The following is a 26,727-nucleotide window of genomic DNA, read 5'->3' on the forward strand; positions in this document are numbered from 1 at the left end:
TTATCTGGATCAGAGTCATGATAAATCCAGAGCTTACTCTGTGAACCTTGGCTACAAAGTGAGAACACACTCTATATTAGACATTCATCAATTGCCAGGCAATGTGCAGCATGTGTCCACACTCTCATTCACACCTACACCCACTATGGCATAGCCAATTAACCTACCAGCTCTGTTTTAGGAGGAAACCATGAAATCATGAGAAGAACATGCACAGGGGAACTCCACACTCACCGTAAGTACCCTGCTCAGGGTCTTAGAGCAGATTATTTTGTCTATAAGGGACACACAATCTGACAGCAACCAGCAGCAATCCAGGCAAAAGAATCTAGAAACAAGTTAAAAAAAACTGGGCTGCATACATGACTAAACTTATAAATGATAACATTGAGTTTCATTGCAATATACCATACTTCTTTCTTTGTAACTCAAAGACTGTGTTGACTATGGTATCATCACTCTGCTTCAACTAGGCATTTGTTTCCAATTCAGGACATAACATACAATAAGCACTTTGTCATTAGCTTCTCTTTACATCCCACAGACTACCACAGATAAACAATGCAGAAAAAAGTGGCTGAAGAAAAATCTAATAATAAGATTCCAGTGTTTCCTCCTGGCCTTCTTCATTGTGCTGATTCATCAATAGAACCCTTTCTCAGCCTGCAATTAGCATTCTCCATAAAGGTATGTCTAGGTGACAGCAAGATTTTTTCTCTTTTCATTATTCCTTTCACTCAGCCTCTCTCATTCCTCACTATGCTTGTTGTTGCTTTTCACTTGCTCCTCTTCAGCCAATCAAAAATTACCTGATGTGTTTACACCTGCAAAAAGAGAACACACACTCACACACACACACACACACACACACACACACACACACACACACACACACACACACACACACACACACACACACACATTATTTTTATTATTATTATTATTATATATATATATATATTTTTTTTTTAATGTGGTGGTCATATAAAAAAACACCAAATCAATCTCTATGTCAGTGAGGTGAAACAAAACTCTGACAGTTTTGTCAAAAAACAGCATTTCTCACGATGGTAAAAGGTATGAAGCATCTGCAAGCTTTGTTCCCATCCATTATCAGTAATGTTGTCAGGACAGAACATGCTCTTAATTTGTTGCAATATCACTTTCTATGTAGAACCTGTTTAATAGCTTGGTAAAATGAAACTGTTGTAAAAAGATTTAGTTAATTTAAATGAAGCTTGAAATCTTGGCACTGCTTCTTAATGTTTTATATTCCACTATTCCAATATTTCTATGAAAAAATGGCAGCACTTGGCTGATGACAACAGTATTCTGCATGTTTCTGCATTAAAACATTCTACTTTAAACTGTCCAAAAAATATCTACCACTCTTGGAGATGGTAGTGTACGAGGCTTGAGACTGCATCCTCCTAATTTCCTGTGAGCATGGACTCGAGCACAAAGTTTGAGATTGAGTTTTAATTTGTAATTTGACATGTAATTTGTGGATGAGATGTGGTAGCTCAGTGGTTAAGGTGTTCAAATGATCGGAAGGTCATTGGTTTGAATCCCAGGTCCACCAAGGCCCTTAACCCTCAATTGCTCATGTGTATAAACTGAAATAAAAAAAATGTCTCAATGGATAAGAGTGTCTGCTAAATGGTGTAATTTAATGTCCCAGAAAGACGGTGCATACTGTATGATATAGATATTGCATATTGCATATAGATGAAGTGCAGAGATACATTTAGCCTTGACTTTGGAATGTCATAGCCTCAAGGTAACTACAGAGTAAGATCATCAATTCTGCTCCTGACAGAGGTATCTTGACAGTTAGCCTTTAAGCATAACTGCTCTGCATATCTTTAATCTAATGTTGATACCTAACACTCATTTCTAATCAATCATGTACTTAAGTCTTTGTGCCATAGTTTGATTGTTTGCGGCAGATTTTCCATTAAGAACATGTGCAATAAATTCTTTTTAAGAAAATACATAAAATAAGCAATAATATAAAAATCCAAGTCGAATTGATAAGTTTGACTTACACAATAGATACGCTCAAATCGCTCAAAATCCCAATTACAACAGAGCTGCTTTAATGACAAACCATCAATCAAGTTTAGACAAACACAGGCAATATTTCTAAAGTGCACAAATTAAAATATCACATATCTTAAACTGTTAAAACCTTTACTGAAGTGCTTTAGCTGATTAGTTTCACTAGTATACAGTCTTGTATGCCTACTCTGTTTCTTATATATTACATTAGATGTTTTGTTTTTTTTTGCATAACTATGAATGAATGAGTTATTAGACATGTGACTCATTGAGACACAAAGAGTAGGTCACCTGCTCTATCAGTGATCTCAAACTGCCAGTCCTTGTGCTGTACTGCTTTTGACACAGATGCCATTGTGGCAGGCTGTTAACAGGTCGGTCAAACTATATCAGTAGCAGATTGCACTCAGGTGTAGCCATGTTGATGCAGGGAGAGTTCAGGACAGGGTCATCTTTTAACTCGTCCCTACACAAATAACACCAGGCAGGTTTTGACTAGCCAATGGAGACAGTTCTTTGAGAGGAGACGATGATATCGCATTCCACATAACTCTTTATGCACAATGTTTGAAAATTCTTAATGAAAAGATGACAAACTTGCATTTCTGAAGAACTCATCCCTGATTTAAGCAATGAAAAAAGTAAAATTGTTGAGGAAACTGTTTATAGATACTGTATATAACAGGAATAAAATTCCTTCCTAAACTGTTGGATGATAAGGGTTCTGTTGTACATTTCCATACCTGAAGATAAGATCTCTGTAAAGCACTCCTTTGTAGCTATAATAGCCTTTACTCTTCTGAGAAGGCTTTCTATAAGATATTGGGTGGTGTCTGTGGGAATTTGTGCTCATTCAGACAAAAGAGTTTATATTTCGTCAGGTACCGTTCTTAAGCAAGGAGGCCTGGGGTGCAGTCGGTACTTCAGTTCATCTCAAAGGTGTTCTAGAGTTTTAGGGTCAGGGATCAGTAAGGCCCATTTGAGTTCTTTAATACAAACCTTGTTAATTCATGTCTTCAAATACCTCACTTTGTGTAGAGGGACATCATCATGCTGAAACGAGTTTGGGGCCTCTTGAAAATCTTGATGCTACAGAATACAAAGACATTTTATACAATTGTGTTTGCAACCTTGTGGAAACAGATTGGGAAGAACCACATATGGCTGTGATGGTCAGGTGTCCACATACATTTGGCCAGAGTCTATATCTGTACACAGTATACTATATGTGTATATATAATATTTTAAAAGTAAATAAATAAACCTACTCTCTTATTATAGAGATTTTTCTCTGTCCCAATACATCCCATTATGTTACAATTGAGTACTTTTCAAGTCAAGTCAAGAGTCAAGTCAAGAAGCTTTTATTGTCATTTCAACCATATATAGCTGTTGCAGTACACAGTGACATGAGACAACGTTTCTCCAGGATCAAGGTGCTACATAAAACAAAGACAGGGCTAAGGACATGTAAGTAGTCTTAGCCACATAAAGTGCAACTGTGCAACCTGGTGCAAACAGTGCAGGACAAGACAAACAAGACAGTGCAGGACAAAAAAAAAGTGCAGACATAAAGTTACAAGACAATACAAAAAGTACAAAAAATGCTATACACAAAAGACAATAAACAGTAACAGAAACAGTGCCAACCAACCGGTGTAAATACTGAATGTTCAAACAATATTTTGTGCAGTAAAAGAATGAACATAGTTTCTTAGCAGCAGGTCCTTTGGATTATATATAGAGTTGTGCAAAAAACAGCAGATGACTGAAATATTGTATAGTATGTGCGTAATGGCTGAGATATTGTACAATATGTGCAAAAACAGCTGAAATGTTGGAAAGTATGTGCAAAAACAGCAGAAAAGTGTGCAAAACAGTGTGTGTATTTTGTGAGGGTCTATGCAGTCCATACAGATGATGTGAGTGCATGTTGTGCTCAGTATAGTACAGTTCAGTTATTGAGAAGTCTGATGGCTTGTGGGAAGAAACTGTTTCGCAGTCTGGTCGTGAGGGCCCGAATGCTTCGGTACCTTTTTCCAGACGGCAGGAGGGTGAAGAGAGTGTGTGAGGGGTGTGTGGGGTCATTTTATGTTTATGTACATGTAATATATAAAATATATACTGAATACAGTGTTCAGTAACATACAGTATGAAAAGCTGATGATAAAATTTTCAGGCTTATCTAAAACCTTTGTGAATATGTTGATCTAAAGCTGTCATTGTGATTGTTTGAATAACTAAGTAACAAACCCTGAAATTCCTGTTCCAGGGCCTCATTCCACCACAACCACCATCATCACTGTCATCATCATCATCATCATCATCATCATCATATGACCACAGATGTTATCCGTAGCGACTGGTTTTTGTCTTAATTTAAGAAATTTTTTGCCTCATTGAGAGTACATTGATAGGATAGTTGGTAGAAAAAATTCATTCAGGAAGGAGATGGTTGAGATCTAGAGATGGTTGTATCAACCTACCTCACTAGTCTGTCCACATGACGTCTCAGTGACTATTTAGCACACAATGCACATGTACTGTACAGTGTGTTACACAAATGTGACTTCTGATGGCAAATGTTGGCACCAGCATAAATGTACTGGTTTTACACCAACAGGATGAATGTTCAGTTCAGCTCCATTTAGATTATTTTTACTCATCAGGTCCATCCATTGGTTTAATTTTTTTGTCTGTTTTAAGTATACTTAATTTTTCTTCTTTGTATGTTGTTTGTTATTTACTGTTCTATTAGCACAGGTGTCTTTTTCACTATAAGCCTCAAAGTTTTCTTCAAAATGACTTTTGTAGCAGGGAACACTAAAGTTTACAATGGGACACTGAAGTGTGATTCACTGTAGGTCATGTGGAATTAGTCTTATTTGCCAAATTAGATTGTGCTACAACAGTATAGTTCTTTACTTAGTCAGTTTCTTGGCATTAGTAAGCATGAAAGCTACTGCTATGTGAGTTCCATTCTCTAGTTGTATTGCAGATAAAGATCTCACTTTTTTCATGTTTTTCTCACGCACCACACACCTTCAGGGAGACTAAAATCTCACATAAAGAAGTGTAGGAGCTTTCATCTTCCTGCTTGCAGTATGTAAAATGATAGACCCCAGTGAAGCATACAGTAAGGCTTTGCCCTTTTGAGCTTGTATCTTGATCTTATTGGTCAGCATGTATTATTATTTTCATATTTATATATTTATTATATTTCTCCTCCAGACAAGTTCTTAATAAAAAAAAACTTTTAAGAATTGTGCCAATTCCCTATAAGCTCTGACCCACAGGATATTTTACTCCTGATAACTTAATCAGCAAACAATATGTGCTAATGACAAGCAATTTTGTGTGGCTGATTGACTCATGGCTGACATATATAAGCCCTTCCAACACCCAGATGAGCTGGTTTTTTTGCTTTAACCACACCTTGTAGCATATGACACACAAATAGCAGCATGCAAGTCAATGTCATTATGTGGAGTGCACAACTGGCATAGTTTGTATATTAGAAGGCTGCTTAGAAAAAGGAACTGTTGAACCTTTCCAAACTGTTTATATGAATAGAAACTAAAAATCTTTAACTAAAAACTACAACATTTTTAACTAAATTATATTGCAAACTGTTTTGTTTCTCACTCACATCAAACATCACATTAATTCATATTGCTTAAAGGGGGCAATAGCATAATAGACAGGACCAGGCTTGTGTTTATCTCATGATCTTGGTTGGCATTTCTGTCAGCTGCTTTTTTTAACAGTATATATCTGAGCTGACTTCCCTAACACAAACACTTGCATGTCTTTACAAATTAGTTGATCACCTGATTGCCTTATCTAGTACCAGGAGCCACTGGAGAGATAAGGCGACAGACACACACTTTTTAGACCAAAGTGTACGCATAGTTGAAAAGCAGTTATTCAAGTATTGGATTTCACAAACAATGCTTGTTCAACTATAGATCCACTGAATTGCTTGGACTAGAGAAAGTATATGATTTTTCATCCTGTAAGGGGCCCGGCTTGGCTCAAGAGGTGCTATATAATTACAGTGAGGTTGATGGAAAAATAGATATTAAATTATGTGAAAATGTTAATGCGTTATCAAATGTACAGTATAGTCTCAGCCATGTAAACTTATCTATCCTCTATAACATACTAATGCCTGAACGTAAACTGCTAAAGGAGAGTTTTCAGACACATAGAAAACGATATAAATATTTCCTTCCCTTGTAGATTTTTATGTGTTTGAGTTCTGCAAATCCATTTCTCTGTTATCATCTGGAACTTCAATGTACTGTCAGCACTGGTAGATCAGATATTTAAAACTGAAAACAAGGTAAACTATACAAATTTTTAACATTTAAATTTTGGCATTTGTATCCATGAGTCCAGTGGTACAAAAGTGGCCACATCAAGCCAATCGTTGATATTTGTGAACTCAAGTATGTGTAAGCGGGCAGTTAGGACTTTCCTCTAAGTGTGCTTGAGTGTGTCATGGTCCCCCGTGATATTGCATGAGTAACAGTTTGGAAAGATATTGTTAACTGGTTTCATGTGTTGTAGAGGAAGCATATTTTAAACTTCACCCTACCCAGCTGATCTGGGTGGCTCCTGACTGTAGGTTGACAATTAAGCAAAACCCAAATTTCGGGGTGAAGGGTGAGGGTAATGGATAAAAGATTAACATCTGTTCTAATCAGAATATGTATTTGTTATAAATAAAAATGATAATTTATTAAAAACATCAAACTTATACTAGCATATTATCACCTATCCCATATTTATTTGGTCTAAAATGATCTGAATATATGCTTGGCAAATTTTCACTTTTTTACAGAGGCTACTAAATGAAGCTGCAATAAAAAAAAGAGGTGAGAATGTGATGAGAGAATAAGTTGATTAAAAATGTTAGGATGTGCTGAACTGCACATTTCATAAAAAATATTGAAGTCTCACAATATGGACAGCTTTAAAATAACCCATTATAAATCTTTGTTAGTAAATGTTCAACTGTTCTTTAGACTTTGTGTTGTATGTTAGTGTAAAGTGTGGACATGATTCTTTCTCACTGATACCACACCATGTTTTTATCTCAAATTCAATACTGCATAAACATCTGCACTGCCCTTAACCACACCAACTACACATTCAGCTAATTACTGTATACCAATTATGTCTTTTTCAAAGCAGGACAATAGCTTCAGTGTTCCAGGGTCATTTCACAAAACTAATGACTGATATAATATGTTTGAGTCGAGGAAACATAAACTAATAAATGTTTTTGTTACAACATAACTGTTTTTGTTCAGCCTGTGTACAGATTGGTGTATGAATGGATGGAGCTTGTTGCAGCACAAAGAAATTCGAAGGTTACACCAATTGACCCTTCCTTGAAGTGTTTTTACTTTAAACACTGACAAAGCTGACAATCTGTCAAAAGATAAATGTTTTCTTCTAAAGCACGGAGAAGGTTAAACCAGTTTTTTTGGATTTTGTATCTGAGGTGTCATATGTCCCTCAGGCCAAACTCGCATTGGTTCAAAGGCATTATTTATGTCCCTATTTACCCCTTGAATTACATTTTGATTTGTATCAAGGTAAAGCAAAATATACATTAATGAAAAGTGTAAGCATACATTAGAATCTGACTATATCAACTAAACCACCTCCGGAAGCTCAAACTGTGATCAGGCCTCAGGCAGAGCCGTCCAGGTAATGACATATCTGCAGGGTTTTGACATTAGCAAGGATGTACATACTGTCTTAAATGCAAGCTCATCACATTATTTGAGAGGGCTTTGTGAACTCTGACCTTTACTATGCCACCCCTTTCTGGGGGCAAAAAGCAATAAAACACTTTTAATTTTATGCCTCCTTGAATGCTATTTGTCAAATGTAATTCCTATGAAAACAGATTGTAAAATAAAGGGATCTTGTATATTTGTTTTTGAATATTGTAAAAAATAAGAACTAATTCTAAGAGTTGCATGTATGACTGGACTGTGTAGAAAATGTCCATCAAGTAGCTTAAACTATTTAATAGATAAAAACTAAATTAATAGATAAAGTCAAAGTTAACTGTTAGTGGAAAGGGCATTCATAGCACAAGTGTGTGTGCTGGACATTATAGAGTAAATGACTAAAACCTTGCTATTATTTATAGTTCAATCACTGAATTCTTCTTCACACATTTTTCTCTTATTTTCAGTTTTCTCAAACACTTATAAACTCTCAGGTATCAGTGTGAAATTCTTCCAAAGCAGTTGCATTAAAGCAGAACACATTCTATAGGTAAAGAGGAGTCAAAATGAGAAATGAGAGAGAGAGAGTCAAGATAAAGAGAGAGAATGAGAGACCACACAAGGGATGGAGATGTGTTGAAACATGTAATTCTGTTCCTCAGCTTTACATACATACATGCATACTGCATACACTTAAAAAATATATATTCTACATTATATGTCTATTATATCTATTTTGCATTTTTCAAAAATGTTCGTGACATCAGTTTCCAGACATTTCACGTGCCCTTACATAAAACAAACCTCTGTCTTTCTATGCCTTTTTCTGATAATAGTGGTAGATAAGGAGTTCCTTAAAACACAGACCTTCCCACTTTTTAACTGCCCAATGTTTATCAAATACCATGGAGAACCCCAAGCTCCGTGGTTCATATTTTGTAAGCACATGTATTGTATTTTGTGTATTTCCAGTTAAAAATTACGTCCTACATAGACACTTAAAATAAATAGACTTTTGCTTTTGCTAGATGTGTATTTGTGTATTTGACATATTTGGCTGAAGATTGGTTGGACACTGTGATGGACAGATGAAATAATAAAGGCTACAAAACAAAATTAATAAAACTTTATTTTAATTTTCAACCACAATTGCTTTGAAAGTCTGTAATATACATGTACTGTATGTAATTGTGGAAAACGTTGTTCATCATAAAGAGACTAAAAAAGACAGACACTACAAAAACTGTGCAGGTGCGAGTAGGTGGGGCTGAGGGCATGTGATTGAGACCAATCATCAGAGCAGTAGATGGGCGTTAACCGGCACATCGTGCAGATTAACTTAACTATGTAAAGAGGTGCTTTCTGTAAACTACCCTCTCAGTCTCCTCACAGCAGTGCGAGAGAGAGTGAGAATTAACCAGGTTTCACAATGACAGACTATTCTACCAACATGCGGCTGAGAATGCCGGCGGTTTGTATTGTGTTGGAGGTCATCCTCATCATCCTCTTTGGTGTCCTGGTGGAGTATAATGAGGACACTGATGCCAGGAAATGGAACAAAGACAACAAAACAGATGATATGAAGAATGAGTTCTATTACCGCTATCCTAGTAAGTGTGTGTTTGAGTGTGTATGTGTGTATGTGTGTGTGTGTGTGTGTGTGTGTGTGTGTGTGTGTGTGTGTGTGTGTGTGTGTGTGTGTGTGTGCGTGCGTGTGCGTGTGCGTGTGCGTGTGCGTGTGCGTGTGCGTGTGTGTGTGTGTGTGTGTGTGTGTGTGTGTGTGTGTGTGTGTGTGTGTGTGTGTGTGTTTTGTGTGTGTGTGTGCGTGTGTAAGTAGCATACCTTTACAAATAGAGGTTATGACATACAAAAAGATATTACAAATGTGTTTGCATATTTTGACAGCTTTACAATAGTTGAATGTTTAGGCCTGAAGTGTTTTTTACCACTTTAGTTTACTCCAGGACTTCCAGGAGAAAAATGTGTATATGACTGCATTAATTATGCAATTAACATAATGAATTGAAAATGTACCAGCATTTTGTGCTGACCTAATAACATTTATAGGATAGGCATGTGTACAGTAAACAAATCACTTTAGAAATTATGCATTGTTGGGTCATGCATTGATGCACTGTGTTGTAATCATAGACCTTAATAAAGAAAATCTCACTAATCTCTATCTTGACTGCTCTAATCCCATTTTAAATAACATGTATTCTGCTAAGTACACTGCAAAAAGAAAATAAAAAACAGGATAAAAATATATTGCGTATATAAGTGTGTTTTTATATTAATTCTGGTACTAGACTAGACTAGACTATTACTTAATATGAAGTGTCATGAATTATTTAAATTTTTTAGCCTAGTAAAGCTGTCTGGCCATTTTTCATGAATGGATTCTGTAAATGTGTATCAGTGTCTCAAGTGGTCCGACCTGTGCTAGTCTTGACTTGCTGGGTACGGTTGATGGATATTGTGATAAAGACAACTGAAGAATTCTACCTGTGCTAGTTTTGACTTGTTAGGTTCTGTTGATGTATGTTATGCTGGTCTTGACTTATTGCTTCTCACATGAAGGACACCGCTCTATGTATACATACACCTGCATAACATTGAGGGAAAAGGGCGAGGTTAAAAGCTGAAAGATGAAACTTCTAAAATGGCTCAGTGAAGTCTGGCTAACTGCCAGATGTTTTAAATCTTGTATGTTTTTTCAGTTTGTTTCAGGTTTGGTGGGAATCTGTAACATATACTGTCATTACTGTCATGCAACTTGGCTAGTGGGCAAATAAAACATTCACACAGACAAATGTAAAGGCAAAACTATTTACCCCGTTGAATATGAGTCCTGAACTTTCCAATCTTTAAATCTTCTTATATGTCTTTAAATATTGTGCCTGTTTTATAAAACAAGTACATGTGACAAGTCTGATACGTTAAGAAAACATACACTTATATCAGGGGAATATTGTATACCGGATATTTTTAATTAGATTTTAAATCCTTTTAGGAAAAGACTTTCTGTTACCACATTAGCAGACCTCTGCTTACTACTTGACTGCCTGTGAAGACTCCAAGCTCTTTGTACTCTGGATAACAACTAATCATGTGAACCTGTATAATTGTATATATATAAATAATGGAGTATTTGCGTTTGTTTGTTTTATTTAGGTTTCCAGGATGTACACGTGATGATTTTCATTGGCTTTGGGTTCCTCATGACGTTCCTGCAGCGCTATGGCTTCAGCAGCGTTGGCTTTAACTTCCTCATTGCAGCCTTTTCTCTGCAATGGGCAACACTCATGCAAGGCTTCTTTCATGGCATGCATCATGGCAAGATACATGTTGGAGTGGAGAGGTAAGGTGCAGAGTTTGTCCATAAACCTGTGCCTCTCTTATCCCTTTCTGTAGTTCACTAATCAATCCTATTTGTATATATTAAATCCACTGACTGGGTTACTCTCTCCTGCAGCATGATCAATGCAGACTTCTGCACTGGCGCAGTCCTGATCTCATTTGGGGCTGTGTTGGGCAAAACAAGTCCAGTCCAGATGCTGATAATGGCCATATTTGAGGTTACATTGTTTGCCGTAAATGAGTTCATCCTTCTCACTATTCTTGGAGTAAGTCCATTCTGATTCTGGTTTTGAAATTGTCAACAGTTAAATGGAATTAGAGAAACACAACTGTTTTTCTGTCATGAGTTTGAAGTAAAAATATTAACAGTTTGTAGATGTGAGGTTTTATCTTTTAGGTGTTGGTGGGTTTTTTTTACCATTATTAGACAGCTGGATTTGTTTGAAAAGAGTTCAAAGACTTTTCTGGCAGATAATATGTAAATTATGTTAGTCAGTTGTGTAATAAATTATGATCAAAGTGAAAATCTATTTCCTTATTAATGAGGCATGTTGGGCTCCCAAATGATGCAACAAAAAGTGTTTAGGATTTTGAATCCTGTAATGCCATAGCTGTTCATAACAGGAAATTCGATTTCTGAGTGAATGGATGGTGTTTTACTTACTTCTCTGTCAATCATAGAGAAATTGTGAGCTTATGTGGGTGAAAGTTTTCCTCAGAGTTCAGATGCCCTGTAACATATTATGAGCAGCAACTGTCATGTGATAGAGGAGAGCTAGCTAATACGTAGAAATTAGCAAATGATCAAATTTGGATTTAAAAGCACCCAGTTCATACCTGTTTTTTTTTAAATGCCTATAGGCAAAAGATGCTGGAGGATCCATGACCATCCATACATTTGGAGCATACTTTGGACTCACGGTGACACGTGTGCTGTACAGGCCTGACCTGAAAAAAAGCAAGCACAGGAACTGTTCTGTGTACCATTCTGACCTCTTTGCCATGATTGGTTAGTTAAAGTATTTTCTCAGAACCATTCCTTCAGTTTTTGGACAATGTAAATTAAATTAGACCAGGTAAATGGTTAAGACTAAACATATAAAGATTATTATGTTCTGATTATCTCTTTTCAGGAACCATCTACCTGTGGATGTTCTGGCCCAGCTTTAACTCGGCTGTCACGGCTCTAGGAGATCCCCAGCATCGCACTGCACTGAACACATACTACTCACTGGCTGCCTGCACACTTGCCACATACGGTTTCTCTGCTCTTGTCAACCACGAAGGAAAACTTGACATGGTGAGTGCCCCCAACTGGCCTAATTATGTGTTTCACTTAGCTAGGTCTTCATATGTGTATTTTAAAATGTCTGATCTAAATGACTTCCATGGTTAATTTGATAGGAACATAACAAAATGTCACTTAACTTAACCACAATCAAGGTTACTCATAACATATAACAAAACATAAATGCGACAGCACACAACGGCAAACAAAGAGTCAACACACAAGGAGTGGTATAAATAACAAGCCACATTAGGGGTAATGCGAAACAGCTGAACTCCTACAAGACATAATTACATAACAATAAACAACAATACATCTGCCTGCACCCCTCAGTGCTAAAGCAGGACATTGTCTAAGTCTCTGACAATGAGAAAGGGGCACCTAATAACTGGTTCTAAACACATTACATATTGTGAGGAAATACAATTTTTATGTTTATAGTCAACAGAATTTTCATGGTACTTTCAACATAGAAGTCAAGAACTGTTATTATAATATACATTACTCCTAATGTAACTATTGCATCACTGGCAAGTTCACTTTATCTTCTGTGGCATCATAGCATTCTCTGTCACCTGTCAGGTGTAATCTGTTCATTATCTAATGGGTTGATTGTTATCTAAAGGGGAACATTTTTAAAGATGTCTCATTTTTTTTTTAACTTTCAGTGAAGTTAAACGACATTCTGGCAGTTGGAGAGAGGCAGAGATGGTGTTTGAATACAACACATACAATACTAATCATATCATGTGGATCTTTTAGGTGCACATTCAGAACGCTGCACTGGCAGGTGGTGTTGCTGTAGGAACGGCTGGTGAAATGATGCTGACTCCTTTTGGTTCCATGATAGTGGGATTCCTGGCTGGGACAATCTCAGTGCTTGGGTACAAATACCTCTCAGTGAGTAGTGCACTCAAACTATGTTAAAACACAAAAAAATATATTAAAACTATGAATCATTTACATGTGTCTTATATAATTAAGAATATATACCAAACAACCAAAACTCACAATAGGTGATACACATACTCAAAAATGCTAGAGATAATGGCTTTAATGATGCACAACATTGAAAATTAGAATCTTTAAATATTTTGAACTAATTAGTATACAAACACAATATAGCAATTTGATTTTTTTTTTCAGTATCACTAATTGGAATTGTATTTGAGTAGGGTAAATGTGCATGGATAAAATTGTATCAGTCTACAGTTCATATACAAGACCCATGAAGTGAATAGGTGAGTTTAAGCATTAAGTCAAGTCAAATCGAGTCAAGTGAAAAAGCTTTCACTGTCATTTCAACCCTATATTTGCAGTACATAGTGAAGTGAACGATTCTCCAGGACCATGTTGCTACATAAAACAAGCCAGAGCTACATAAAACACACAGTTAAAAACTAAAGGTTAAATTGTCCTAGTGACATAAAGTGCTTAGAGTTAATAGTGCAAATAGTGAAAAACAAGACAGTGCAGACAGACAATACAATACACTACAGGACAGATACATAAAATAGCACTGACAGTCGTGAGACCAGCTACAGTATGCTGTATGGGTTAGAGACTGTAGCGGTGAGGGAAAGACATGAGGCAGAGATGGAGGTAGCAGAGATTTGGATGTTGAGGTTCTCTTTAGGAGTGATGAGGATGGACAGGATTAGGAACAAGAATGAGAATGATTGGACAGGGGAGGGAGAGTGGTTATATTAGCAGAAAGATGTTGGAGCTGCCAGGTAAGAGGTAAAGAGGAAGGCCCAAAGAGGAGATATGTGGACGTGTTGAAAGAGTACAAGTTAATTTGTGCAATAGTAAAGGATGCGGAGGATAGAGTTAGGTTTAAGCAGGTGATTTGCTGTGGCGACCCCTAACCAGAAAAGTAGAAGAGGTGTACAGACTGTATTTAGCAATGTGAAAATTAAAGGATTTGTAAACAATAAGAGAATTTTTGTAAACATATGTAGACTTACCAGAGCAGCATTGAAATAGCAGCATTGAATTAAGCTTTCCGGACAAAGATTTGTCCTACACTTCTTATTGTTCATTGTCAAAAGGTTTTCACACAGAAGAATACAAAGTGGTATAAAACTGCTATATCAGTTGCTAGACAGACAGAGGTTGCCCTTTGTGCATCCTCTCCAAGAGACACAGCCTAGATCGCAACTGTAAGATAGGCTGAGTGTGACCTCAATGAAAATGATGGAACACTGAGGCACTTTGCACAGCTTGCACAATTACTGGACCTTTATGTTGTAAAATGTTTTTTAGAATTATCTGGAACAACATCTGAAACATCAAAATAGGCCTCGCAAACTTAACAAAAAGCTTATTTGCCTACCCAGTCAGTGGAAGAGTGGACAAAACTAAAATTGAAAACACAGTGCAAGATTTTTAACTAACAGGTCTGGGACTGTTATTAAAATGAGGGGCAGCATAACCATGTTTTGGGGGGAAATAGCATAAATAAATTTTGGTTTTTAATGCTTTTTATTTCTCTACATTGATGTTACTCTTATTTTTTGTTAGCCTGTTTTGGAGTCAAAGCTGAAGATTCAAGATACATGTGGTGTCCATAACCTACATGGCATGCCAGGTGTCCTGGGAGCTGTCGTGGGCTCCATCACTGCTGCAGCAGCAAGCACTTCAGTATATGGCAATGGGTAATAACATCTTTTATGAACTATAAAGGTTGCTATATGACAATACAGACAAATTAGACTTAGATACTACTTTTTCACTATGAGAAATATATTGTATTGTCATATATGTGTGTATATATATATATATATATATATATATATATATATATATATATATATATATATATATATATATATATATATATATATATATATATGCTTCCATCTAATGTTTCTATAGGTTGGCAGATGTGTTTCCTGGTATCACCAAAGATTATACTGTATCCAATCAGGCTGTAATGCAAATCATATCACTGGCTGTCACCCTGGGTATGGCCCTGCTTGGTGGGCTTATTGTTGGTAAGAAACAAGGGACCATTATTACTTCACAATAAAACTCATGTGACAAAATATGTGTGACCATAAAATATTTTTTATTTTCAGAGGTAAAGTGTTTTATAGACATTATAACATTATACCTCCTGAAGCCGAGGAGATATAACATAGTTACAGGGTTCTAATGCTATCTGCCTATAGTTATCATTGTTAAACAGCATGTAGAGGCTTACTGGAAAGTATAGGACTCATAATAGCTTGTGTATGTTTTTAGGATTCATTTTAAAACTGCCTATTTATGGAGCCCCACCTGACACTCTCTGCTTTGAGGATTCAATCTACTGGGAGGTAAATGATTTTTATTCTCCAGTTACTGTATGAAATTGTATTGAAGTAATTTGATTGGGAGATACACAGCAAAAAACTGTAAATTAACCTGACTTTAGTTTACACTTAATGTCCCTTTTTAAGAAATGGAAATGGTGACAAACATGGCATAAAGGCATGTAGGAGCACTGTAAAAAAAATAATAATAAACTACTACTACTACTACTACTACTACTACTACTACTACTACTACTAATAATAATAATAATAATAATAATAATAATAATAATAATAATAATAATAATAATAATAATAATAATAATAAAAATAGTCACTTATTTTCGAAATTGTGTCCTTCTTCATCAGGTACCAGGAGAAGAGGAGGGAGATGAAGAATTGACTACTGTGAAATTACCTGAGGAGTCCGACAAACTCAATGGTTAAAAAACCTGCTTGTATTTGTGAGTGCTTGTCAGTATACATGTGTGCCTTACCTGCCAAAACATGCAGGATATACACTCAAAGCTGAATATTGTTGCAACATTATCTGTGGTCCACTGAAATGATTTTTATAAAGACTTTGGTTATTAGGATGTTGTATAAATGTGTGTGGTTACAACAATTTTGTCAAAGCAAAAAAAATTATTTTTTTTGCTTTTTGCTTATTAGAGTATATAGTTCAATAAAACCTCTAAACCTGTGTTTTACTGTAATAACTGACCTTTGAAAAGGGAATCTGTGCCACCTGTATATCAGCATTCACCTCATTTTAATAGATGCTGCCTTCTGGTGTATTATTTGAAATTGGGGACTCGTTGAGAAATGTCCCAATATAGTGTTTGCATAAAATTCTGGCTGCTATATGCAACATATATGGATTATTAGTGCCTTAATGTTCCCTAACCTGGTTTTAGAGTGCTCCTTATCCTGCACAGTATAGTGTTCCTGCCTTATCATTACAATTAAACATAGTAAGAACTGTAATTACCTGAATGAGATATGTGATGAGTGAGAATGAGTGGAAAAACAATAAGATGTGCAGTACAGAGATGCACTCCATAGAAAAATTAATACGTCCACCAGATGGAGCCATTAAGCTGTTGACTGAGCTGTAGGACAATACCTAGCTGAATTAGGGTTAAACGCTTTGCTTGGAAAGGATTGATTTGTAATTAGGTTGAACATAGCACATGTCTCAGTGCACATTTCAGTTCTAGTTGCATTTTGCAAGGGGCATTTATGAGGTAATCGTCTTTTATTTTAACCCGAATTGTAAATATGAATTACATTAGGAAAACACATCAATGTAACACTAAATCCTTAGCAAATATAATTTTAATGCCATAAAAATATGTCAGTTAATTGATTTATTTTGTTTCACAACTTGCTTTTTCTTTATTTTGGGAATGTTTATTTAGGTTTAGAATTGCTTATAAAATAAAGGATTTCTGTTTCCAGTCACATTCAATATAAAAAATATAATTATAAATAAATATTTGAAATGACACTCAGTACAACACACACACACACACACACTTTCAATACAACACACAGTCAAACAGATTCACACACACAGTACAACACTCAGTACAACACATTCTCACACACACACTCAGTACAACACACTCTCACACACACTTGGTACAACACACACACACACACTCAGTACAACACACACACAGACTCAGTACAACACACAGTCAAACACATTCTCACACACACTCAGTACAACACACTCTCACACACACTCAATACAACACACACAGACTCAGTACAACACACAATCAAACACACTCAGTACAACACACAATCAAACACACTCTCTCACACACACAAACACACACACACACACTCAGTACAACACACAATCCAACACACTCTCACACACATTGAGTGCCTTCTGGGTACAGGTTAATGCTACAAAGTAAACATACCTATTTGTTTTTGATAGTGTATATTGTATAAAGTAGTTACCAATAATAACCCTACTTTAAGAAGACGAACTGATACGGTAGTAGGCAATATGTAGATTATTTTATAAAATGTGGTTATGGCAGTCGTTAGTCCTGCAGATCATGTGATAATGTAAATAATTGTGTGGAGTTCTAGATGGGGGGGGGGGATTAATTCGCATGAACACTTAATGGCACCTCCAATTACTGTGAAAGGGGAACACCGAGTCCAGATGGTCTCCTCCTCGTAATTAGCACAGTTTCACTTTCTGACATCAAAAGGCGAAAATAAAGCTAGATGTCTTATGTTGATACCGTGATTCTGGAAGCGCCCAGAGCTCAGTACACTCAGTGTTAGTGGGAATAACACACACTTCCTCCCCCTTTTCTGAAAGTGTAGTTTTGTCCTATCCTGGTGGCGTGTCTGCGTGAAGCAGTGCTGTGGGTTTTTCCCATGCTTTAACATGCAGACAGGTGAGCAGCTGGTCTTAACAATGGCTGAAGGCTGTCAAGTACTTAATCATCTAATCACAGTTACAATGATGAAAAGACCAATGGAAAACACTTTCTGTAATTGGTTGGTTTAGTATACAAGAATAAAAAAAGAACATGGGCTACTATTTTATTCTCTTATGAGATTTAACAGCATTTAACCTAAATTGGCTATTGGCTTTTTTTTGAAGCAGTTGTATACACGGGATACTTAACAGTTGAATGTGGTCCAAAATAGTAGTTTTGGTGTGTGTGTGTGTGTGTGTGTGTGTGTGTGTGTGTGTGTGTGTGTGTGTGTGTGTGTGTGTGTGTGTGTGTGTGTGTGTGTGTGTGTGTGTGTGTGTGTGTGTGTGTGTGCCTACCTCAGGTAGGCAGGCCAGCCCACTGCAGGGTGTAAAGCATGGCCATGTAAATGAGTCAGTGGGAGTGTGTGGAGTGGGTAAAGTCTGCTGCTGTCTCTCTGCATGAAGAGAGTGCCTTTGCTTTAGCTCATTTTAACAGGATTACAGGCAGACTGTGTTCAGGGTCTGCCAGTTCTTTCAGCTTGTCTTTCCTCCAGGCAACCTTCACATGCTCCACACCAGCATGCTGAGAGACAGCAAATGGGAGGGCTGTGTGCGTGCGACTATGATAAATACACACATCAAATACAGGATATATGGGAAATATTCTGCAGGCAACGATAATCTGGAAATATTCTATACCAAGAAACTAATATGTCTGTGAATACAGGATTTTTGTCCCCGTGCCACTCTCGTCAAAAAGAGCAGAGAAGAGCTTTTCACTTGACATATTCCTGTGCTGTTCTCAGCCCTTGAATGCAATCGACCACAATACAGAGAGAGCTTTTGTGTGAGACGGTCCAGTTGACACCTGCTTCCCCTGAGAGCAGTGAATTTCAAGTGCCTAATTTAAAAAATACCTGACTGAAGAAAGAGTAATGTCACACTGGTGGCAATGAAGTCTAGACCATATTTGTTTTTATAGTCGGTTCTGAACACTAACAACTATATCTGATTTTAAATTAATGATGCATTCATGAATTCATGAACAGTATACTCATTTTTATTAACTATTTCAGTGGTCATAAATGTTTCGATTCCACTCTGCAAACCCTCTTTATTATGAAGTATTCTTTGGGCAATTATTAAACAGGAAAACCACTTAAAGCATTATAGTGTTAACAGGTTAGACATGGCGAGGACAAAGACATTGCCTAGCCCCCCCCTTGACCCTGTCACATCCTCATGCACTCCTGACATTGTGGGAAGCATGACCCTGAGGTCAGGGGTCAGGCTGTGTCAAGTGGGGTGACTCTTCATGCAGTCTTAATAGAGTGTGTCTTGTTAAAGTAGTATGTGAGAGTGCTGGGGCATATGCACCATAAATACATCTCTGCAGATGAGTAAAATGTTGATTTTATTGGTTTTTGTTTATTTGCTCTTTTTTTTCAGGCTGGAGACGCAATCTTCAGCATAAGACTTGAGTGAGGAGGAGTAAAATGAAGAAGCTCAATAAGATGGTTATGCCACCAGTATAAACAATTTTAATAGTTTCACCGCACTTACATGCTACTTAGCTATTCATCTGAACACGTTATTTTGTAACTATTAATTATTGAGGAAACATTATGTGTATAGTAACAAGACTAGATAGTAAATCTAGATTCATAGGGGGACCGGAAAAGTAAATCATTTCCGATTATTTCAACACAAATATATCGTCACTTGAGTAATAGGCTCACAGTTTTGGAGGCCTTAAGCAACATCACTCTCTTGGCTCCCTAACACATTTCTCAAAGGTATATATCAAGGTTACAGACCACAAGGGGGCCCCCTGTGAAAGCCTGATTCATCTCACCATCCCTGGCAAAATAGGATATTACATTAAAATATCTAATCATTTATTTATTAACGATCATTTACTTTATCCTGTTCAAAGCCACAGTGGATCCATAAGCTATTTCAGGAACACTGGGTGTGGGGCAGGATATAATATAATCTAGCATTACATCCATAAACAACTGGTATTAATTAGTATTAATTTCTTTCAGCTATTTATCATAGTATTTTGTTGATTTTTGCCTACTATATTTATAAAAATAGCTTTAAGGTCTTAAATTTTATTTAAAAAAAAATTCAGGTCACAATATAAGGCCATATTTGTCCACCATATAAATGACCTTTTAAATATACTGTAGCTTACCACTTGCTATGTTCTTACTGAAATGAATATTTACTGTTTGTCTGTTTATAATAATTGGAATGTATTTTTAAATATAATGCAAAATGTAATCGTATATTTCTGTAGAAAAATCAATTGCAAAATATAAATACAAAAGCCTCTGGAATTAAACATTTCTGAAAGAAGTTCAAATGAAACTTTTATTTACTCATTATTACAACACGGTCACAGCAGTGTTACAATAGCTATATGTTCAGGTCCTTTAACAAAACATTATGCTGTAAATATTATCAGAGAATGCCCGCAGAGCAAAAGCATTTATGACTGTTGAAACACATTTAACAATATATTATTGTAGAAATTGTAGTGTATATTATTTCACCCATAGTATAATAAAGAAAATATTGCAGGAATATTTTGAATCATTATGAATGAATATTAATATTGAAGTTGTTTGGAGTTACCTCAGGGTGACTCTGAAATTTAACATTAGTTGAGCAATGAGCAATGAAGTGATTGTGGATTTAGAGCTCAGGGCAGGTTAATAGTGCAGCAGTCATTAAAGGCTATGTGCGCTGTGAGTGTATAAAGTGATATTCAATTGTTGCAACCTCTACTGCATGTGAGACCAGGCCTGAATCAATATAACTAATGTTAGTGATATGTCACTTAATGTATCTATTTATTAGAATGCCTCCTGTCTCCTATTCTTATTTTCATCACCACAGTGATACATTGTGATTTAAGCAAAAGAAAAATCCCAGTTGGAAAACAGAGGGGATTCTGTATCTGTCTTAATTAACGGGTTTCTAATCTGGGGGAGCTTCATCCAGGGGTGTTAATCGGGCAATAGGGAGAGAGACAAGAATTCTGAGATGGCACCATTACTCTGATGGGAATCCTGCTCTTGTCTATTCCCCATAACCCCTCCCAACTTCTCCTATTCTTTGCAGCAGTCCTCTTCACCCCTAGAACACAAACAGCCTTTGTGGCCGGTGCTTTATTGGATGCCAATTTCCATGAAGGCAACAAGCAACAAATACATTCGCAGCTGCACCCCTTTCCAAACACACACACACACACACACACACACACACACACACACACACACACACACACACACACATTGCTGTCTCCATACAAGAAGACCACACAAAATCACAGAATATATGCAGTCATATAGGCACTGTGTGATTTACAGATAAAAATAGCTTTTAGACAATCAGTAAATACAATCACCCCACCTCCCATTCCCACATTCACACACATTGTGATTCACACCACCACAGCAAGACATGCACATGCACACAGGCAGCAGTTTACACATTCTGCATCTTCCCATCATAATTAAAAAAGAAGGCTGTACAATGTTCTTTTGTCTTAGGGCAGCATAGTGAATGCACAGAGTGGGGCCACCGCATGTTGATGAGCCATTCTGTCCATGAACCGGCTGCATTAATAGATGACATAGCCTGAAATGGGCTCTACATTTTCTCTTCTCCCACAGTGACAGAAGGATATGTAGTGTTTGAAATGCTTCCGGCAGCACAGGGGTGTCATCAGTCAAAAAATTAGCACCAATAGATAGTCAGACTGTGTAGAAGCATACATGTTAATGTGCCATTCTTGCTTTGTGAGTTTGAGAAAGTCTGTAAAGCCATCTATGGCAAGTAGGTGGCATCACAGCGCTGAAGCTGAGTCCAACCTTCCTTCCCCAACAGTCCTGTTTCATTAGGCTTCATTAACATCTTTCATCCTAATTGCATTCACAAAGATCCACTGGTTGCTAAAGAAAGCCAAATAAATGTGGCTTTAGCTATATTTGATAGAACCTATACCACAGGAAATTTAAAATACTATAAGATATTCCAACTGACCATATTTTTTTTTTACTTTTCTGTGATTTCTAACATCTTAATAAATAAATCCAAGTAAATCAAAACCATCCATTTTCATAGGGGGCAGACATACCAACAATGCCATGCTCTGTCATTCACACACACACACACACACACACACACACACACACACACACACACACACACACACACACACACACACACACACACACACACACACACACACACACAAACTGCCACCTCCTCCGAAGGGGGCATTTTAAATCTGTGAAGTTTAAGATCCGCTGTTGGCACTCTGTTCTGAGTTCTCTCTGCGTGTGTGTGAGGGGCCTGCATATGAGCAAATGGATACCCACTCCAGTGATGACCCACAATTCCTCACAATACCCCCATTCTCCAGACTCAAAGGCTCCATCAGCAGCAGGGGGATGCGTTGCTTCCCGAGATGGCACACAGACACTGGCATCAGTGCCAGGAAGCTATGGGCCCGGAGGAAGGGACCTGTACTGAGGGCAAGAAGAGAGAAAAGATGACAGAGAGAGAGAGAGAGAGAGAGAGAGAGAGAGAGAGAGAGAGAGAGAGAGAGAGAGAGAGAGAGAGAGAGAGAGAGAGAGAGAGAGAGAGAGACATTTAATCAAAGATGCCAAGTATTTTGTTTGTGCCAATTACACTGAAGTCCCATTAGCCTGGGCCTTTGTGCCTTTCTGCTTGTTCTTATGCACCATGGCCTTAGTTTCAGTAGTTATAAAAGAAGCATTAGGCCCCAGAGTTAGTGTGGATCAGTATAAGAGTGGGAAGAACTGGGAATGTCACAGCTATTTCTTACTTTTGACAAATGTATTCAATTAGTTAAAACTTTTTACAAATAGCGTTGTGCCATGCCAATAGCTGCAATATTTCCTGATTCAGATTTAAATACACCAGCACAAATGGCATGAGGATTGAACCCCTGAGAGGAGCCCAGGTTCATAAGAACTTAACTTCCTCTGGGTGACATGTCTTAGTCTATTACAATATATATAACTAAAATGACAAGCATGCATTTTCTATATATATATATATATATATATATATATATATATATATATATATATATATATATATATATATATATATATATATATATATATATATATATATATAATGCAAGCTTGTCATTTTAGTTACAGCAGGTAGAGTCACATAATTAAAAAACAATATTCACATCAGTTTTACAGTTATTTGGGGCATTAATAGGGTAATAAATTCGATTGTGTATTGAAATATATTTAAACTAGATTGTGTGAATAACTGTCTGAATTACATTTTATAATCTGAATTAGTCTCTGTATGCTATGAATGTGAAAAACAACTATGGGAGATTACCTAGAACCCATTCTGAATGGTCTGGTAAACACTTGGTGAGAAAAGATATAGGTCGGCCTTCTCAAAGGGTCCATAGGGGGTGAGTGGGGTATTGAGGGGGCAGGGCTGACCTGGCAGGGGGGGGCAGAGAGAAGGCAGGTGGGGAGGTAACTACCACTGATCTAATGACGCCCCAAACTTCAGAGCACGGCCCGAAAAAATGCAGCACCAATTAACTCCAGGGGTGGAGACATTTGATAGACAAGTCTGTTATTAGCATCTGAGAAATACCGCAGGGAATAAAAGAAATCAAAGGAAGAAAGTCCAGGCCATAGACATTCAACGAGAAATGAATATGAAGAATATGCTTAATTTGTGCAATTGTGTTCTTTTTTTATGCCAAAAACATAGATGGCTAAAATGAACTCCAAATTGTGTAATTTTTGAGACCTGCAGAACAAAAGGGTTGGTAATATATCTATGTGGGTTATTGAAAAATGGAAGTGGACAAAGACATGAGATTCCGCACACCTACAGATCATTTTAAAATGTTGCAAACTTGAAGATATTTCATATTTCATTTCAGCATTAATTGTTTAACAATTAATTTACAGCTGTTACCTCAAATGGGTAAGAAATAATATCCTGGAATTTTATTTAATTCTACTACATCAGGTAATCCACAATGTCCAGTCATCTCTGAAGTTTTAGTCACTGTGTTCATCTGGGAAATATGGTGTTTTAAGAAAAAAATATTAATGCAAATATCACTACAATTGCACATAAATTATGAATATGAATAAACTGCATTCATTATGCCAAAAGTCATAGGAGTGCTATGGACCTGTTGCCGAACCTATTCAAGCATATGTTAGTGGTGACACTTTTGGCCCCTGACCCAAGACTAATTGAAGGTTTGACCTTGTTAACAGAGATGAACCGGTTGTGAGGATACTGGGGTGAGCTGAGGGAGGCCTCTGCCCCGAGGCTGAATCCCAGGGGACATTTACAATGTTTAATACCCACCTTATGTCCAATTATGGCCATGTCCATGACCCATCGACATCTTAACCACAATTCGTTCGCATGTCCCTTAATACTCTCTCAGTCTGTCTGTCTAATGCAAAATGTTCGTTATTATATTAGTAAAATAACATACAAATGGACGTTTCTAAAGAAAATATTTTTTGAAATCATTTTCATTAATTCTAACTGATTATCAGCAATTATTACTTTCTTCATGTAGCTAAATCCATTGACCACAGGGAGATAGCCATTTCTAATTGTTCTGCCTGTCAGCTATATTAAGAATACAAATACAAAAGATGTCATCAGTGATAGGCGCTGCATAACAGTGTGCATCTCCACTTAAGGGTTAGATATTACTAAAAACACACAAAAAATGTTTCTTTAAAAAAATTAACCTGTAAATAGGTTAGAGAGGTTTTAGGGCAAAGCTAATGGCAGAAGCCTACTAATCCCTATGACTGCTATTCAGGCCTACAAGCATTCATTAAAAGCGTTTGAGAACCATCAAAAAATGCCGGTGGCAGCTGTTTGTTTATAGTTTCCCACGACTCCATGCCAATTGCTTATCGTCACTCCGCCACTAGCTTGTCGTCTCTCATTAGCCGCCTCTCGGCAGACAAGAGATGCAGAATGAAGACGGCGAGGCTGCAGCTTTCATCGCCGTTTAATATTCCACCAACGAAGTTCAGCATCCTCCTCCTCCTCCTCCTCCTCCTCCTCCTCTCACAAATCACCTTTCAGCCACTATTAGCTATTTCCTTCAGGAATTGTGTACTCGCTGTTCACTTCTCTTACGAGTTCCATATATCCTTATAATAAAGCGGCCTTTGTAAAGATTTTCACATAGAGAAAATATAAACATAGAGTTATGGATGTATTTTTTTAATTATATATTAATCTGTAGCATTTAATTTCTCAGAAAACTTAAAACGTTTTTTTTTTAGTTTTAGGTTTTATTTAAAAGTTACTCCTTTCCACAACAATTAAAATGCTTTATTTTTTTTCTGTTAGTTATGATTTAAGTTATGACTTATTTAAGATAGATAGATAGATAGATAGATAGATAGATAGATAGATAGATAGATAGATAGATAGATAGATAGATAGATAGATAGATGAAACATTTCTCAAAACCACAATTATACACTCGTTACGCTCGCACGCACGCGCGCACACACACACACACACACGCACACAGGCACACACACACACAAATATTGTAAGCACGCGACTGTCCCACTTCAAATTTCGTATTATAGATTTGGTTTAATTCTATTTCAATTCATATTATTTGATTATTCATTGCTTATTATTATTAATTAATTGTGCACATATAAATATCTTAGGATAACCTGTAACTCAAGGTCGTGTGCCTACTTGGAAGCAAATCATGGATAGACTTAGAAAAATAAAATAAATAAACAAACAAATAAATAAATAAAAAAATAAATATTTACACAGCAATTTTTATCTAAATTGCACTCTGTCTAAACCATAGAGTCTTTATTATACTAACAGGTGAGTTATAGGTTTCCCAGCTCAACACATATGACGTATCTAGCTTACTGACATGTGATTGGTTAGTAAATATAGGTTAAGTAGATGGATCTCACAGGGTTTTTTCATTTTCTAGTATTTTAATTGGGGCTTGAATATAAGAGCTAGCATGGCCTACATGCTCGAACAATAGCAACTGTTCGTTGAGCATGAAGCAATATTCAGTTTTAACGGCTCTCTTGAATATATAAGCAATTTTAATGTATATATTTGATATTAACAACTTGTATGATGCCCTTTGTTCTGCTTATACTATTATAAGGTTGTAAGATATGGTGTTAGAGGGAATTAACACATTTATTTCGGTGATTTTACTAGAAAATTTACTGGATTTTATGCGACTATACAGCTGGTCAGTAGATTAATGTTTTTCCTGGACTTGTATGTTAAATTATTGTATGAATGTGTAGACAGACAGACAAACAGACAGACAGACAGATAAAGTGTTGTGTTTGTTAGACAACGTTTTTTCAATACTTAAAATATTACAAAAAAAAATACAAATAATAAAATTGTAAAGGTCTGAATTGTAGAACTTTATTGTTCCTTTAG

At 36.6% G+C, this 26,727-nt stretch overlaps 1 protein-coding gene across 2 annotated transcripts; it reads left to right on the forward strand.

Annotated features, from left to right (window-relative positions):
- Positions 1–9,129: 9,129 nt before the first annotated feature.
- Positions 9,130–20,211, forward strand: rhbg (Rh family B glycoprotein). Of its 2 annotated transcripts, XM_047811722.1 has the most exons (11): positions 9,130–9,421; positions 10,986–11,172; positions 11,287–11,437; positions 12,033–12,180; positions 12,305–12,471; positions 13,222–13,359; positions 14,983–15,116; positions 15,337–15,455; positions 15,706–15,779; positions 16,125–16,219; positions 19,657–20,211. In XM_047811722.1, exons 1-10 carry the CDS (start codon positions 9,241–9,243, stop codon positions 16,200–16,202), a joined length of 1,377 nt encoding a protein of 458 aa, XP_047667678.1. In that variant the 5' UTR covers positions 9,130–9,240; the 3' UTR covers positions 16,203–16,219; positions 19,657–20,211. The 2 variants fall into 2 exon arrangements, with proteins under 2 accessions (XP_047667678.1, XP_027004643.1); XM_027148842.2 differs by lacking the exon at positions 19,657–20,211 and having other exon boundaries at positions 9,131–9,421; positions 16,125–16,458.
- Positions 20,212–26,727: the final 6,516 nt, after the last annotated feature.

Source organism: Tachysurus fulvidraco, chromosome 3 (genome assembly GCF_022655615.1).
Source record: "Tachysurus fulvidraco isolate hzauxx_2018 chromosome 3, HZAU_PFXX_2.0, whole genome shotgun sequence".
NCBI lineage: Eukaryota > Metazoa > Chordata > Actinopteri > Siluriformes > Bagridae > Tachysurus > Tachysurus fulvidraco.

Coding starts and splice junctions, on each gene's coding strand:
- rhbg (XM_047811722.1), top strand. CDS start 9,241: ATGACAGACTATTCTACCAACATGCGGCTGAGAATGCCGGCGGTTTGT. Junction 15,117..15,336: donor ACTTCAGTATATGGCAATGG/GTAATAACATCT, acceptor ATGTTTCTATAG/GTTGGCAGATGTGTTTCCTG. Junction 15,780..16,124: donor AGGATTCAATCTACTGGGAG/GTAAATGATTTT, acceptor CTTCTTCATCAG/GTACCAGGAGAAGAGGAGGG.